General features: G+C 44.0%; 1 protein-coding gene across 2 annotated transcripts in view; it reads right to left on the reverse strand.

Annotated features, from left to right (window-relative positions):
* Positions 1 to 17,924, reverse strand: part of LOC131955674 (protein bicaudal C homolog 1-B) — a 66,187-nt gene that overhangs the window by 21,282 nt on the left and 26,981 nt on the right. For both annotated transcript variants that reach the window (XM_059319872.1, XM_059319873.1), the window contains exons 4-6: positions 9,038 to 9,117; positions 3,561 to 3,722; positions 2,274 to 2,327 (exon numbers count right to left, since the gene is read on the reverse strand). In XM_059319872.1, the coding sequence (XP_059175855.1) occupies positions 2,274 to 2,327; positions 3,561 to 3,722; positions 9,038 to 9,117 (296 nt within the window). The remainder of the gene's footprint in view (positions 1 to 2,273; positions 2,328 to 3,560; positions 3,723 to 9,037; positions 9,118 to 17,924) is intronic.

Here is a 17,924-nt window from a genome sequence, read left to right on the forward strand (position 1 = left end):
CCACTGTGCCTTCTCTGGCTGTTTCAATTAAAGGTAGATAACCACTCACATAGGGGGGGGGGGAGAAGGTTGAGGAGAGGGGTGGTAGCAACAGGGTTATATTACAAGTCATATGTCAAAACTGGTGAACAAATTGGTAGCTGGAGAAATGTTAATGTGGGTGTACAGGGCAGTAGGTGTTCAACTACAATCAAACAGGAATGTGGTGCTATAGGGACTGGAGACAGTGCCAGAGATTTTAATGCACGGTAAATATACACTGGAGTGGGTGGGTGGGTCATTACACAGCATCCATACTAGGTCATGTACAATGGTGGGAGGGTCATTACACAGCATCCATACTAGGTCATGTACAATGGTGGGAGGGTCATTACACAGCATCCATACTAGGTCATGTAGCATGGTGGGAGGGTCATTACACAGCATCCATACTAGGTCATGTAGCATGGTGGGAGGGTCATTACACAGCATCCATACTAGGTCATGTACAATGGTGGGAGGGTCATTACACAGCATCCATACTAGGTCATGTACAATGGTGGGAGGGTCATTACACAGCATCCATACTAGGTCATGTAGCATGGTGGGAGGGTCATTACACAGCATCCATACTACTAGGTAATGGAATGTACTGATACTTTGAACTATTGTCAGAGAGTTTGTACAAGTTCTTATTTTAAAAAAAAAAGCCTTCAGGACAATACAGCAACAATCTGATGGAAAAATCAAGCAGGTTTGTCATGTGAGACCCACACAGCTTCACACATACTCCACACAATCAACATGGATGTACATCACACAGCTCACACACAAATACATCTCAAATACACCCACCACACAAAATCCTTATGCACACACTCTCCATACACACATACCATACACACCTCACACACAAATACACCACACATACACCTGCCATACATAATCCTTACGCACACACACAAACCACACACACACAAATCTCATCACACATACACACTACATATGTTTCCACACACACACACACACATGATTCAAGCCACAGATGTTGAAACCAAACAGAGATGAAAGCTATGCTAATTATTTCCAGTGTTGTGACATCACAAGCAGGTGCCTGTCTTGTCAGCACGGAGGAAATTAAAACTTCTGACAATTTCGTGCAGACTGGTGACACATATCAAACAACTTTTTTTTCTCCAAACAGCCATGAATTGTTCATTAAAGCTGTTCATTAAAATAGATACTTGGCAGGTTGCATCTTTTATGTGGGGTCTGGGTTGTAGGGGTAACTTCATTAGGGGGAGTTGTCTTTGAAAATTCCCACCTGTTTTACAGGGAGACAAGCAAACTGAGTGAGTCATTTGAAGAACAGGGTGACCTTCTCTTGGTTTTGTCAAGAGGGTTATCAATGTGGATTTGTGTAATTCTTAACAGAGCCATCATTGTGTATTTGTTGTTTGTGCAATTAGTTTGTGTCATCATTGTGTGCTTGCTGTTTTTGAGTTCTTAATAGAGCCATTATTGTGTATTTGCTGTCTGTGTAATTGTGGGTAGTGTGTGTAATACATTACTGTTTCTATCATGAAGTCTGTGAGTCAGCATTGCCTGATTAGTGCCATCTGCCCCATGACATAAGCCTAAATATCTGGCACTCAGGTTTTCAAACCTATCCTGCCACAGGTGATAAGGTATCCATGCTAGATTTTGTGACTATCATATAGTATCTCCATGTTTTATAAAGTATCCATGCTATCTTACAGTATCTCCAGACTGTTATGAAGTATCTATGCTATCTTACAGTATCTATATACTTTTATAAAGTATCCATGCTATCTTACAGTATCTCCATGCTGTTAAAAAGTATCCATGCTTTTATAAAGCATCCATTCTATCTTAACTCCAAGCTGTAATACAGAATCCATAATATCTTACAGCATCTCTATGCTTTTATAAAGTATCCATTCCATCTTACAGTATCCATGCTATCTTACAATAACTCCAAGCTGTTACACAGTATCCATGCTGTCAGGATGATGTAAGAAAGAAACAAAACTGTCTTACACTAGGCTGTCACATATGAGACACTTGTCACACATGAGACACCTGTCACACATGGGACACCTGTCACACATGAGACACCTGTCACACATGAGACACCTGGCACAGTTGAGACACCTGTCACACATGAGACACCTGTCATACATGAGACTTGTTACACACGAGACACCTGTCATAGATGAGTCACCTGTCACACATGAGACACCTGTCACACATGAGACAACTATCAGACTTACCCTGATCTGTGCCCTGGCTGTCTCTACACCATCTGGCTGACCTGCTATTGATACCTGGACAAAACCAAACAAATACCAGCCATTACTACACAGAGAGCCTACACTAACAAGTAAACATGTGCATCTCAGGAGTCATTTCTTACAGCACCTTAGGTGACCTGTCTATTGTTAAAGTTGCCCCCCCCCCCCGTCATGTAACTGGTCTACTGAAAGTTGTCAGCCTTGTTAACAAACCATTCTGTTGGAAGATGTCTCCCTGTCATGTAACTAGTCTAGTCAAAGTTGTCCCCCCCCTGTATTGAAAGTGGTCAAATGAAAGTTGTCCCCCTTGTCATAAAATTGGTGTAATGAAAGTTATCCCCTCTCTAATGTAACTGGTCAACTGAAAGTTATCCCCCCTCTCATGTAACTGGTTTACTGAAAGTTGTCCCCCTTGTCATGTAACTGGTTTACTGAAAGTTGTCCCCCTTGTCATGTAACTGGTCTACTGAAAGTTGTCAACCTTGTCAAGTAACTGGTCTACTGAAAGTTGTCCCCCTTGTCATGTAACTGGTCTACTGAAAGTTGTCCCCCTTGTCAAGTAACTGGTCTACTGAAAGTTGTCCCCCTTGTCATGTAACTGGTCTACTGAAAGTTGTCCCCCTTGTCATGTAACTGGTCTACTGAAAGTTGTCTCCCTTGTCCTGTAACTGGTCTACTGAAAGTTGTCCCCCCTGTGGTGTAACTGGTCTACTGAAAGTTGTCCCCCTTGTCATGTAACTGGTCTACTGAAAGTTGTCCCCCTTGTCATGTAACTGGTCTACTGAAAGTTGTCCCCCTTGTCCTGTAACTGGTCTACTGAAAGTTGTCCCCCCTGTGGTGTAACTGGTCTACTGAAAGTTGTCCCCCCTGTCATGTAACTGGTCTACTGAAAGTTGTCCCCCTTGTCCTGTAACTGGTCTACTGAAAGTTGTCCCCCTTGTCATGTAACTGGTCTACTGAAAGTTGCCCCCCTTGTCATGTAACTGGTCTACTGAAAGTTGTCATCCTTGTCATGTAACTGGTCTACTGAAAGTTGTCATCCTTGTCATGTAACTGGTCTACTGAAAGTTGTCATCCTTGTCATGTAACTGGTCTACTGAAAGTTGTCCCCCTTGTCCTGTAACTGGTCTACTGAAAGTTGTCCCCCTTGTCCTGTAACTGGCCTGCTGAAAGTTGTCCCCCCTGTCATGTAACTGGTCTACTGAAAGTTGCCCCCCCCTGTCATGTAACTGGTCTACTGAAAGTTATCCCCCCTATATCACCTACCTGATTACTTTTCTCCTGAATATTATTCCCCCTGTTGGAGTCAGGGAAATGAATGTGACACCCTGTGTCTGTCATGACCCTCTTGATGTTGTTGCCCCCCTTGCCTATGACGTGAGAGTGCTCTGTGTGGGACACGTCCATCTTTAGGGTCACCCGGTTACTCTGGACACAAGGGACGGGTATTACTTCTTCATTACAAACATTACATACTCATTTTAAATGTAATATTATATATTATTATAATATTATATATATATATATATATATATATATATATATATATATATATATATATATATATATATATATATATAAATATATTATATATATATATATATATATATATATATATATATATATATATATATATATATATATATATATATATATATATACATATATTTATAAAACCCATAGACAAAAACATACATCACATTTAAAATATACACAAAATGACACATTGTTAATATATTCAGACATCTAGTATCACACTGGCTGTTGTCTTGAGATATGTTACTGAGGGTTGCCTATAGATTACCAGTTGATACACAAACTGTCTAAACACCTCGGGCGTAGAAGTTGTTCGCGTGCTTGCTGTTTTTTATACTACTAATACTAGCCCTCGAGTGAGTTATACCATACCAGACTATCCTGGCCCTGATACAATAACTAGACACATGGCACAGTGAGGGTTCTTGACCAGCGCTAAAACACAGTTGTGGTAGAGTTCAGAGGGGTCAAGCAGATGATGGTTGGCGCGTAACGCATGAGGTACCAGCAGTGGCGTAGCGAGGTCGGGTGTCACCCGGTGCGGCACTTAATGGTGTCACCCCCCCCCCCCCCCCAGAGGCATAGAGACCCTTCCCAGGGACAAACTTTCAAATTTTCGATTTGCACCCCCCCCCCCTCAAACTTTCGATTTGCACCCCCCCCAAGTTTTCGATTTGCACCCCCCCCCCTCAAACTTTCGATTTGCACCCCCCCCTCGAGTTTTTCTCTATATATTTTGCTCTTTTTTGCCTTGGTGTCACCCCCCTAAATGGTGTCACCCGGTGCGGTCCGCACCCCCCGCCCCCCCCCCCCTCGCTACGCCCCTGGGTACCAGGGTATAATTGTGGTAGAGTCCAGAATGGTCTAACAGTGTATAAGCAGTGGTCCACAAGGGTCAAACAGACGATGGTTGACCCAACGAGCCAGTTACCAAGATATAAGCTGTGGTAGAGTCCACATGTGACGTTACAGATTAGGCGGAGCTCGTCGTGCTGATGATTAGAAGATGGCGAGACATAAACAAAGCTGACATTTGACCTTTGAGTTGTCTCCCCTGAGAATCAACAGCCAGACAATGGCCGCCCATCGTTGTGTGTCTGAGACAACCACCGCCCATCGCTATACGAGCCTGGTTAAGCCACCCCATGTCCTATAATAAGAGACTGCTTAGATACCCTAGAAACTGCCATGTGTCTGGAACCACAAGTGCCAGAGTAAGAAATCAAGTGCTCGTTTGATACAGACATCACGTGAACGGTGCCTGACCCTGGTGGTTATGTGTGTGTGTGTGGGGGGGGGGGGGGGGGAGATTTCGTTTAGGCCACAAATACTTGATGAGATTGCAATGACTTAGGTACATTATTAAAATAATATTGTCAGTCTTTGCAATAAAGTTAGCTCTCGAGCTCAATAACATATAGACAGCTTTTTTCTCCGGCAGACAATGGTAAAAGTATATAACTATATATTAACTATATAAACTCCATTTCATTCGGGGGGGGGGGGGTCAGACCCGAAGAGATGCCTGGAAGAAACTGATCAAGTCAGACCAGTGGTGGATATTACTCTGTGTATACTAAATTGACTACAGACAGGATAAATAGGCTAACAAGTATTCAGTCTAAAATCGCTAGTCTGTAATGTACTCCCCCTTACACCCTGTACCTATAAACATAGGAGTACAAGGTGGACTTTTGACACCCATGTAGATTGCGCGGAGGAAGGGGGGGGTGGGCGCTCCTGTCCACCCACCCACCCACTGCCGAGGTGTATACACCAGCATCTATTTGCACACACAGACTTGATGAAATTCCTCACAGGACAAGAAACAACCAGGCCCAGTCCAAGTTTTATCTTGACAGGAACCTTTTTACGAGTCTCTGGCCAACAGACCCCCCGTTGTGTGCCAGCCAACTCTGACTGTACCAGAAAACCATTCAGCGAAACACGGGCTTGTCTCTATACATTCTATTGATGGGCTTGATCCGCGGATAGGGAGAAGAAGAAAAAAATCTATAACCAATCAATGATCACATTCACCAATAATCAACTTCGCTGAGTTCTTTGTCAAACAGTGCGAGCGTGTTTTTTTTTTTTTAATTCATTGAGACGTACTGCCGGTTTTTAATTTCAGTCCCGTCACTTTCTTATGGGACGTGCTGTTTTAATCACGTGGTTTTTGGTGCTGCTAGCTGCGTGCCAGACAAAGGCGAGACACAAACACAAGACAAGTGGTGATTTCAATGGTTGCGAGACGTGTTACGACAAAAGGAGACGTCACTGGGTGGAGGTAAAAAATTTTTTTTTTTAAATGGGCAAGACGGTGACGTCATTGATCCAAAGCGATCTAAGACCGGATAATGACGTCGTCGATTCGAGACGCATTGCACGGTACAATGTCAATATATGTACAAAAAAACGGCAGTTGTCCACATGTACAAAAAGATGGCAAATTTGTGTTGATGAAAACTTTACCAAGGCGGGTAAAAAGACGGGACGATGACGTCACTGGAGACTTGCTAAGACAAGACGACAAGGACACGGACACAACCCACACAAGATGATGACCACACAGACACAACATACACAAGATGATGACCACACGGACACAACACACACAAGATGATGACCACACAGACACAACACACACACACAAGATGATGACCACACAGACACAACACACACACACAAGATGATGACCACACAGACACAACCAACACAAGATGATGACCACACGGACACAACACACACAAGATGATGACCACACAGACACAACCCACACAAGATGACGACCACACAGACACAACATACACAAGATGATGACCACACGGACACAACACACAAGATGATGACCACACGGACACAACACACAAGATGATGACCACACGGACACAACACACACAAGATGATGACCACACGGACACAACACACACAAGATGATGACGACACAGACACAACACACACACACACAAGATGATGACCACACGGACACAACACACACAGATGATAACCACGTCTATACAACACACACAAGATGATGACCACACGGATACAACACACACAAGATGACCACATGGACACAACACACACAAGATGATGACCACACGGACACAACACACACAAGATGATGACCACACGGACACAACACACACAAGATGATGACCACACAGACACAACATACACAAGATGATGACCACACGGACACAACACACACAAGATGATGACCACACGGACACAACACACACACACACACACACAAGATGATGACCACACAGACACAACCCACACAAGATAATGACCACACAGACACAACCCACACAAGATGATGACCACACAGACACAACACACACAAGATGATGACCACACAGACACAACACACACAAGATGATGACCACACGGACACAACACACACAAGATGATGACCACACGGACACAACACACACACACACACACAAGATGATGACCACACACACACACACACACACAAGATGATGACCACACAGACACAACACACACAAGATGATGACCACACGGACACAACACACACAAGATGATGACCACACGGACACAACACACACAAGATGATGACCACACGGACACAACACACACAAGATGATGACCACACGGACACAACACACACAAGATGATGACCACACGGACACAACACACACAAGATGATGACCACACAGACACAACCCACACAAGATGATGACCACACGGACACAACACACACACACAAGATGATGACCACACGGACACAACACACACAGATGATGACCACGTCTATACAACACACACAAGATGATGACCACATGGATACAACACACACAAGATGACCACATGGACACAACACACACAAGATGATGACCGCACGGACACAACACACACAAGATGATGACCACACGGATACAACACACACAAGATGACCACATGGACACAACACACACAAGATGATGACCGCACGGACACAACACACACAAGATGATGACCACACGGACACAACACACACACACACAAGATGATGACCGCACGGACACAACACACACAAGATGATGACCACACGGACACAACACACACACACACACACAAGATGATGACCACACGGACACAACACACTAAAGATGATGACCACACGGACACAACACACACACACAAGATGATGACCACACGGACACAACACACACAAGATGATGATCACACGGACACAACACACACAAGGTGATGACCACACAGACACAACACACACAAGATGATGACCACACGGACACAACACACACACAAGATGATGACCACGCGGACACAACACACACAAGATGATGACCACGCCGATACAACACACAAGATGATGACCACACGGACACAACACACACAAGATGATGACCACACAGACACAACACACACAAGATGATGACCACGCCGATACAACACACAAGATGATGACCACACGGACACAACACACACAAGATGATGACCACACAGACACAACCCACACAAGATGATGACCACACGGACACAACACACACAAGATGATGACCACACAGACACAACACACACACACAAGATGATGACCACACGGACACAACACACACAGATGATGACCACGTCTATACAACACACACAAGATGATGACCACATGGATACAACACACACAAGATGACCACATGGACACAACACACACAAGATGATGACCGCACGGACACAACACACACAAGATGATGACCACACGGATACAACACACACAAGATGACCACATGGACACAACACACACAAGATGATGACCGCACGGACACAACACACACAAGATGATGACCACACGGACACAACACACACACACACAAGATGATGACCGCACGGACACAACACACACAAGATGATGACCACACGGACACAACACACACACACACACAAGATGATGACCACACGGACACAACACACACAAGATGATGACCACACGGACACAACACACACACACAAGATGATGACCACACGGACACAACACACACAAGATGATGATCACACGGACACAACACACACAAGGTGATGACCACACAGACACAACACACACAAGATGATGACCACACGGACACAACACACACACAAGATGATGACCACGCGGACACAACACACACAAGATGATGACCACGCCGATACAAAACACACACACACACACAACGATGAGCACACTGATAACAACAATAAAGACTCACCTTGGTATCCAGGACCGTCATGATCTTAGCTTTAGCTGAACTGACGTTCTCTGGATAGCCAATCACCTTTATGTGTGGATCTGAGGAGGGAATAGTTTAGCTGAGTTTACCCTCGAGTTTGGCTTTGTTACCCTCAAGTTTGGCTTTGTTACCCGGAAAGTTTGGATAAGTTAATCTCAAAGTTTGGATGTTACCCTCAAAGTTTGGATAAGTTACCCTCAAGTTTGGATAATTTACCCTCAAAGTTTGGATGTTACCCTCAAAGTTTGGATAAGTTACCCTCAAGTTTGGATAATTTACCCTAAAGTTTGGAAATGCTACCCTTTTGTTTGGTTTAGTTCCCCTCAAGTAGCTTACATAACCATACGGTTGGTTAAGTTGTCTTGGGAGACTGCAAACAGCCGGGGACCGGACAAAATGGAAGGTTATGGTTGACGCCATATTGACCACAAGGAGTGAAGATAAATTAGGTAAGTTATCCTCAACCATGGCATAGTTTGGGTCAAGTTCGGCTTAGTTACCCTGTCATGTAGCCGCTGTCCCAAAGAGCCACCTGTTTTTGTACAAACAGGAAGTTGTGTGGGCTATCATCTTTATTTGTATCGCATCACGTGACTTTCGCCTGAAGGATTTAGACGGGTGCCATTGGTTGTTTTTTTTCCTTCTTTTAATTTGAGACGTGTCTTGTTAGATCGGAAATTCCCACGGCCGTTTGTTGGTTTTTCTTGTTTTTACAGTGTAAGTCTATGCAATTTGGACAGCGGTAGGGGAGTGGGCTGAGGAGAGTGAGGGAGGAAGGGAGGGAGAGGGAGGAGAGTAAAGTTGTTCATACAGTACAACCAGTGGCGTAGCCAGGATCGTCTCAAGGGGGGGGGGGGTGTTCCAATTTTCACCCGGGGACAAACTTTCGATTTGCACCCCCCTCAAACTTTCGATTTGCACCCCCTCATACTTTTTATATATATACCGAGGGGTCTATGGGGGGGGGGGGGGTTATGACCCCCCCCCTGCCTACGCCACTGACTACAACCAACATGCTACACAATACAAATTTAGAAAAAGTAATTTAACACTGTATGGTATGCGGTTTATACTGTTTTTTAACAAGCGAAAACAAATTGGAGGGAATGGATAGAAAGGGTTCAGGGATTTTTATTTTTTTATTTAAAAAAAAATTGTGATGAAAGTTGTTGGAATCGGATTACAGGGGCTTGCCCTCCAACACAAGGTAGATCTTTTACTACGCTCCTTACATTAGCGACTGGGCTGTTTTGGTTCTTGTAGACACCTAGATCCAACACACCAGAAAACTGAATATCAAATATACGACACGAGTGATCTAATGAAGTTGATTCTGCTAGTAAAATGATCACAGTAGAGCTAAAACCACCAGCCGAAAAGTGCTGTTAATGGTGTGTGGTTTTAACGAGATCAGCCACAGTGATTAAAGTGTTTGTTTATTTTTCGTCATCAGTATCTGGCCAAACGCGGGTTAGCAGAGACTAGCAAGGGTTAACACAGATTGACGTATGTTAAACCAAAGTGAATGTGTCAATGTTCTTTCATTTCTCATTCCATTTAGCGAACGGCGTACGGTAGTGTTCATGTGGTTAATTTAAAAAAAAAACATACATTTGTTTAATGTTATAATGGTACATTCTAATACCATTTCAGCCGTATAAAAAAGCAATTACTTTTAAATACAACTATTATATTGGGTAAAACACTAGGCGTTAAGAGAAACAACTTGTGTATGATTCTCTGAAGTAGAAAAGGTTACTTTCATGAGTAGTAAGCCTAGTGATAAACATTTGTTCCAGTCATTTGTAGGGGGGGGGGGGAGGTCATGTAATAACAACAACTGAATACTAAACCTTGTTCTTACCAAACCCCTAGTCCTTACAGTAAAGGCTAAAGCTATGGAGATATGAGAATAAAATGTTTATTTATAGGATTAGGCTATATGAAAAAAAAAAAAAAAAGAAACAACATCTTTTAACAACTCGCTGGTTTCAATAAGTTGGAGGGGGTGGGAAGGAACAGTTAACCCTTTGTCAAAAAATTCAATTTTTTTTAAAGCTGTTGATGTTTAATGTTAAAATAATCCGAACTAAGATTTAACAGTTAACATTGAGCAGAAGTGAGCGTTTCACTAGGCCATGAGGCGAGCGCGTGAGGCGAGTTTCACCTGTCCCAGCGCTCACCCTGCCTTCGCTGCAAGATTTCAATCCTAGAGGGGGGAAACTCGAGACAGGGGGGTGGGGAGGGGGGGGGGTGGAATAAATTTCTAGAGATGTGAAGTGGCAGGAGATTTTTATACAAGGAAATATTTGAAAGCTTGGATAAATGAATGGGAGAAAGGACAGCCGCGGCCATTTGTTGATTGTAGGAGTTGTTTACTACACGCCCGTCTTAGATAGGGACAAAAATATTGGGTGGACGTACAATGTGTGTCTGTTGACATGGACACAGAGGGTGGACGTACAATGTGTGTCTGTTGACATGGACACAGAGGGTGGACACATTGTACGTCCACCCACATTTTTAGTACATTCCACTACAGCAGGGATCGGCAACCTTTTAAGACGGAAGAGTCAAAAGCTACAATCTACTAAATTTCCCAATTTTTAAAGAGCCACTAACATTTTTATGAGCACTTCGGTAGTGGGAAGCTTGGAACCATTGCCACAGGGCTGGCCACAACATAGTTGTGGGGCTGGGCCTAATGCTCATCGGCTGTCAGCTGTCCATATACGCTCTACTACACCTATTCTCAATGTTTTTTATTTTGTTTAAAGTTGTTTTCACAGTGTATTATTTTTTAGTTTTGAAAAAAAAAAAATTATTATGGAGCTGGAAAACCGCATCTTGACATTAAAACAGCCGCATGCGGCTCGCGAATTACAGGTTGCCGACCCCTGCACTACAGTCTTCTAAAATGTTATGTTGATAATAAAGACAATTTTAACTAATACACAGTTAAAAGGTTTTTAAAAACAAAAATTTTAAACTGAGATTTTCTGCTAAAAAACTAATGCTACAAGACAAGCACTTTTACCCAGACCATCAACGTTGTTGACAAGTATAACAGTATCAGAAAACAACCCATTTTAAAATGTTAGACGTTTGTTTTCATTTTTCAGCAACGTTTCTTTTTTTTCTAATCTAAATTTTTAAAATTCTAAATATATTTTCTAAAAAAAAATGGATTTGATTTGTCTATTTTACTGGTTTTATTCCCTTAAGCAACGCGTAAGTCTGGTATTACAATAAATAATGTTGTCACTATTTAAATAAAGCCATTTATTAATATAACCGTAACTTAAAATATTGGCCTATAACCACCTCATATAACATAAACCCTATGTAGCCAACTCACGTTTAGCTTAAGAAACTACCTCTTACACATAACTAGCCCATCTTAACCACCCTACACAGACCCACACACACACATAATTAGCCCATCTGTAACCACCCCACACAGACCTACACACACATAACTAGCCCACTTGTAGCCCCCTTCCCACATACACAGATCCCCACACACATAACTAGCCCACATTTAATAACCTCACAGACCCCCAAACACATAATTAGCCCACATATGATCAGCTCACACAGACCCCCACACACATAGCTAGCCCACATATAATCACCACACACAGACCCCCACACATATAACTATCCCACATATAATCACCACACACAGAACCCCACATGTAACCACCACACACACATAACAAGCCCATTTGTAACCACTCTCCTCAAAACTCATGTCAAACCGACCCCCTCTACAGAAGGTTCTAGAAGGGCAGCACCAGCTCCGGCCTAGAAAATCTGCACGTGTTTTGTGAAAACTGTTTTCGCCGTGGCAATAGTGTCTGGTGTGCCTTAGTGTCTGGAGCTTGGTGATGCGCATATAACGAGCTGTTCCATGACCAAGAGATGAGCTCTTGTAGGACGCACGTGCTTAAGTTGTTACGCGGGTGGAGGTCAGACTGACACCTGTGCTAGATGTATAGGTGAATATGTGTACTAGTGGTCTCAGTATATCCAGGAGATTATGTAGTGTGTAGGTGGCAAAAGGGTAGCGAGGGAAGGAGTGGGCGCACTTGCTAATTTAAAAATTATATCCATATCATACCTCTCACTGTCGTTATATATATATATATATATATATATTTATATATATATATATATATATATATATATATATATATATGTATATATATGTAACTAGGGGAAGTTACCAAGAGACATAACGTGTTACAGTCTGACGTCACAGTGCAGGTGTTGGCTGATGCCAAGGCGTAATATCTCGGGAAGCGATACGAAAGACGGTCTGTCAACTTTGATGTGACAGGATGCAGGTGGCTTATTAAAATCGGACTGTACGACAGAAGCGGCGTAATTAACAGTCTGATGTAACGATTAGAATCGATTACAATTACGATTATGATAGGACCGAATATGAGTACGATTATGAAGGGGATATAAGGAAGGCGACGGCTGAGCTCGAGGTCTCTCAGTGTCTCTCAGAAAGGCAGTCTCTCTCAGTCAGTCAGTCGGTCAGTCAGTCAGGGAGTCGCACTCTCTCTCTCAGGGTGGCAGTATCAAGTTGGTTATATTGTGTTAAGAAGGACGTTAGACATGTGTATTCAGTTAGATGAAGCCTAGTGAGGACTGTTGGGGGTCCGTTGATTCAGACTATTATTGTGAAACCTCTCTTGATTCATTATATTATTGTGAAGCATTCTTTGATTCATGTAATAAAAGGATCAATAATGAACCTGCATCTTCGAGTATCTATGCTGTGGTCAATGTTGTGTGGAATGAGTGGTTAGACTCGGGAAGGTCACATTTGGCGTTGTCGGCAGGGTAGCCAGAGACTCGTTACATTTGGCGTTGTCGGCAGGATAGACTCGGGGACTCGTTACATTTGGCTCTGCGAGCAGGATAAGTCTCGTTACATATGGCGCTGCGAGCAGGGTATGCAACTTGCCTAGGTAACAATTGGCGTCGTCGGCCAGGATGAATTCAACGAGACTTGCCGCTTTAGGCACCCATAGTCAACCTAGTTCATAACTGTGTTTAGTGTGTGTGTGAATTCGGACATTCAGGAACAGTGAAAATTGAGGAACGAGGAAAAAATTTTTCATACACACACGGTAAGAAAGAACTCTTTTTTTTTACTAAAGGAATAAAATGTCTACTCTGGACGAGAAGCAGACCCATATTGTGGTCCTGCCCAGAGAGTCCCACATTAACAAATTTTACGGGGACGGTGATCCAGCTTTAACCAACAGGTTCAGTGAAGAGGTCAAAGCGGCCTGGGCCTCGAGAAACATGTCACCAGAGGAAAGATTAAGACTGCTGATGGGCAGTATAGGAGAGACGGTTAGGGCAGAGGTCAAATGCCACGATAAAACCGTCCAATCAGATCCAGATAAGGTGCTGGATCTAATTATGGAGACCTTTGGGGAGAGACGGTCGGGATCGCAACTGCTAACGGGGTTCGTAGGCTTACAGCAGAGAATGGCGGAGAGTGTGATGGAGTATTCACACCGAATAAACAGGGCCTTTGATTCGGTAAAGGGCAAAACACCTGACATTGATGTACGCCTACTGAGGGACCAGTTCATCGAGGGGCTAGCAACCCCGATCTTAAGGAGAGAGTTGAAAGAGGAGGTCCACAAAGACCCGCAGTTGACCTTCCTTCAGGTTAGGAACTCAGCGATCCGCAGGTCCGAGGATGAGGACCAATCGAACTGTTCGGTGGACAAAGTCTCTGTGCCGGAACAGAAACAATCCCCACCCACGGGGACCGGCACGGTGGAAACCATGATGGCTCAACTGTTGGCCCACCTGGATAAGGTTAACCAAAGATTGGAGAGGTTAGAAAGCAGGTCAACAGCTGAGAATCAGGAAAAGAACGGGACAAAACAGAGACAGGTTGGACGGCCGCGACCCGCCGGTCCATCGCTCCGGTGGACGGCCGACGGTCGACCAATTTGCTTGTCCTGTTCACAACCCGGACATATGGCACGGTACTGCCAGGGAAACGGTCGTCCTCTGTAAGGCAGGGCCAGGCTACAGAGGGGCGAGGTTATGGCCCAAGAAGCAAAATGATGGGAGTCTGTCCCGAAATGGTGATTACGATTGGGGACATCGCGGTGAAGGCAATTGTGGATACAGGCTCCCAGGTGACGACAATCACGGAAAATTTTTACACCAAATGGATGAAAGGAAAAGACCATAGGTTGAGGTCTGACACATGCATGCGCCTGACGGCAGCTAATGGACTAACCATTCCTTACTGTGGTTATTTTCTGGCGGATGTCGTGGTGGCGGGACATAGGTTGAAGCAGGTTGGGGTGTTCGTTACGAAACACAACCTAGAGACAAATGTGTCAAATATACCTTGCCTGTTGGGCATGAATATTCTTGGCCAGTTGCCAGAATTTCTTACAAATATTGTCGGATCGACCACACCAGGTCGGGGATCCAAGTTGGCCAGGTTTGCCAAGACCAGAGGATGGATATCAGTCCCGGCAAACACGGTCAAGGCAATCACATTACAAATTGGTGATAGAAGCGTGAATGGTGATGTGATGATAGAACCATGTGGCGCCGCACTGAGGGCAGGCGTCGTGTTACTGCGGACATACACATCAGCGGAAAATGGACTAGTTCAAGGGTTGGTAGCAAATGTTTTGGATGAGGAAATTTTTATACCGCCTAATACTCTGGTAGGAGTACCACAGAACGTCGAGGTACAAAGGTCGGCACAGTGCATCGAACTGAGCAATACCAGCAGTAATGAAGTAACAGTTAGGTCGGTCAATGTGACGGCCGAGGTGAAGAAAGAGGATGGCCGATCATATACATTCCCGGAAACTGAGGACCCAAAACTAAATGAATTGTTGAATAAGTACAGGGATATATTTGCCTCGTACGAGGGTGATTTGGGTTACACGGAAGTAATAAAACACCAGATACCCTTACTACAAGACAAGCCGGTGGCGCAACCTTATCGAAGATTACCACCGAGTCACTACTCTGCGGTGAAGGCACACCTGAACGATCTACTAAAAAAGGGAATTATTACAACCAGCACGAGCCCGTATGCGGCACCGATAGTAGTGGTAAAAAAGAAGTCAGGGGAGATAAGACTGTGTTGTGATTACCGGAAATTGAACAATATCACAAGAAGGGATGCATTCCCCTTGCCTCGTATTGATGAATGTCTTGATGCGTTGGGGGGAGCAAGATTTTTTTCTACCTTGGATTTGGCTAGTGGCTACCACCAAGTGGCCATGCACCCCAACGATCAACATAAAACTGCATTTATTTCTCCACTGGGACTGTACGAGTGGACCCGTATGCCGTTTGGTCTAACTAATGCACCTGCTACATTCCAGCGAGTAATGCAGAGTGCTATGAGTGACTTTCTATTTCAAATAATGTTGGTGTACTTGGATGATATACTAGTTTATTCAAAAACTTGGGAGGACCATCTAGAAAGATTAGAACAAGTGTTTCTCCGTCTTAGGGAGATAGGAGTAAAGCTGAACCCAGACAAATGCTGCTTCGGTCTGAAATCGGTACATTTTTTGGGTTACGTGATTTCGTCGGATGGCATCGCCACTGACCCAGATAAAATTGCAGCTGTTAAAGAATGGAAACAGCCAACAACTACGGTAGAGGTCAGATCATTCTTGGGCTTTGCTTCCTATTATAGAAAATTTGTGCCTGGTTTTGCAAAAATTGCCGCACCATTGCATGACTTGGTAAACAAAATGACAAAGAAACACAGTAAGGAGAAAAAGAAAGGTAAAACACAACTGATAGGTGAATTATGGACTGATGAATGCCTGAACTCGTTTAAGCTATTGAAAAAGGCTTTGACAGAGGCGCCGATATTAGGATACGCAGACTTTGACAAACCATTTCGGCTAGAAATTGACGCCAGCTCTAAAGGTCTGGGAGCTGTGCTATCACAACAACAAAAGCAAGGCTTCAGGGTTATTGCTTATGCCAGTCGAGCTCTGAAGGAATCAGAGAAGAACATGACAAATTACAGCGCCATGAAACTAGAACTTTTGACATTAAAATGGGCTGTGACGGAAAAATTCAGGGACTATTTATTAGGTGCTAAATGTGTGGTATACACTGACAATAACCCCTTGAGTCACCTAAAGACAGCAAAGTTGGGATCCATCGAACAGCGATGGGCAGCAGAATTGGCACTCTTTGACCTGGAGATAAAATTTCGCCCGGGGCGGTCCAATGGCAATGCGGACGCTTTATCAAGGAATCCTTACGAGAGACCGGGCGATGAGGAAGAAACGCTGACAGGAATATGTGAGGTCAGAGCGTCAACAGATATCCCTCACGGGGTGCAAGTGAGGCAGAACGGACAGACCGGGGTGGAGCACATTTCCACAGAGCCCGGACATATGGACATTGGTGATTTTAGTTGCCTTAATCACAAAGAGATAAGAAATGCCCAGAGAACGGATAGTGGCTTACAGCCGCTGTTGAAACACGTCCAGGAACAAAAATTCCCAGGAAGAAGGGAAAGAGAACAATTTGGTCGAGAAACAAAGAAAATACTGAGTCAGTGGGACCGTCTCAGTATAAAGGATGGTGTTCTCATGCGGAGAATTCATGACCAAATTGATGGGACAATACACCAGGTGGTGGTGCCTGGACAATTACGAGAAGAAGTGCTAAGGTTGGCACATGACAGGGCAGGACACCAGGGTCAGGACAGGACGCACAAAATATTACGACGGAGGTGTTACTGGCCCAATATGGAAATGGAGGTCAAACGCCATTGTGAGGCTTGTGTGAGGTGTCAGCATGCGAAAATGCCAGTTGTCAA

This window comes from Physella acuta, unplaced genomic scaffold (genome assembly GCF_028476545.2).
Source record: "Physella acuta isolate Inbredline_101_S28 unplaced genomic scaffold, ASM2847654v3 ptg001092l, whole genome shotgun sequence".
Classification (NCBI taxonomy): Eukaryota; Metazoa; Mollusca; class Gastropoda; family Physidae; genus Physella; species Physella acuta.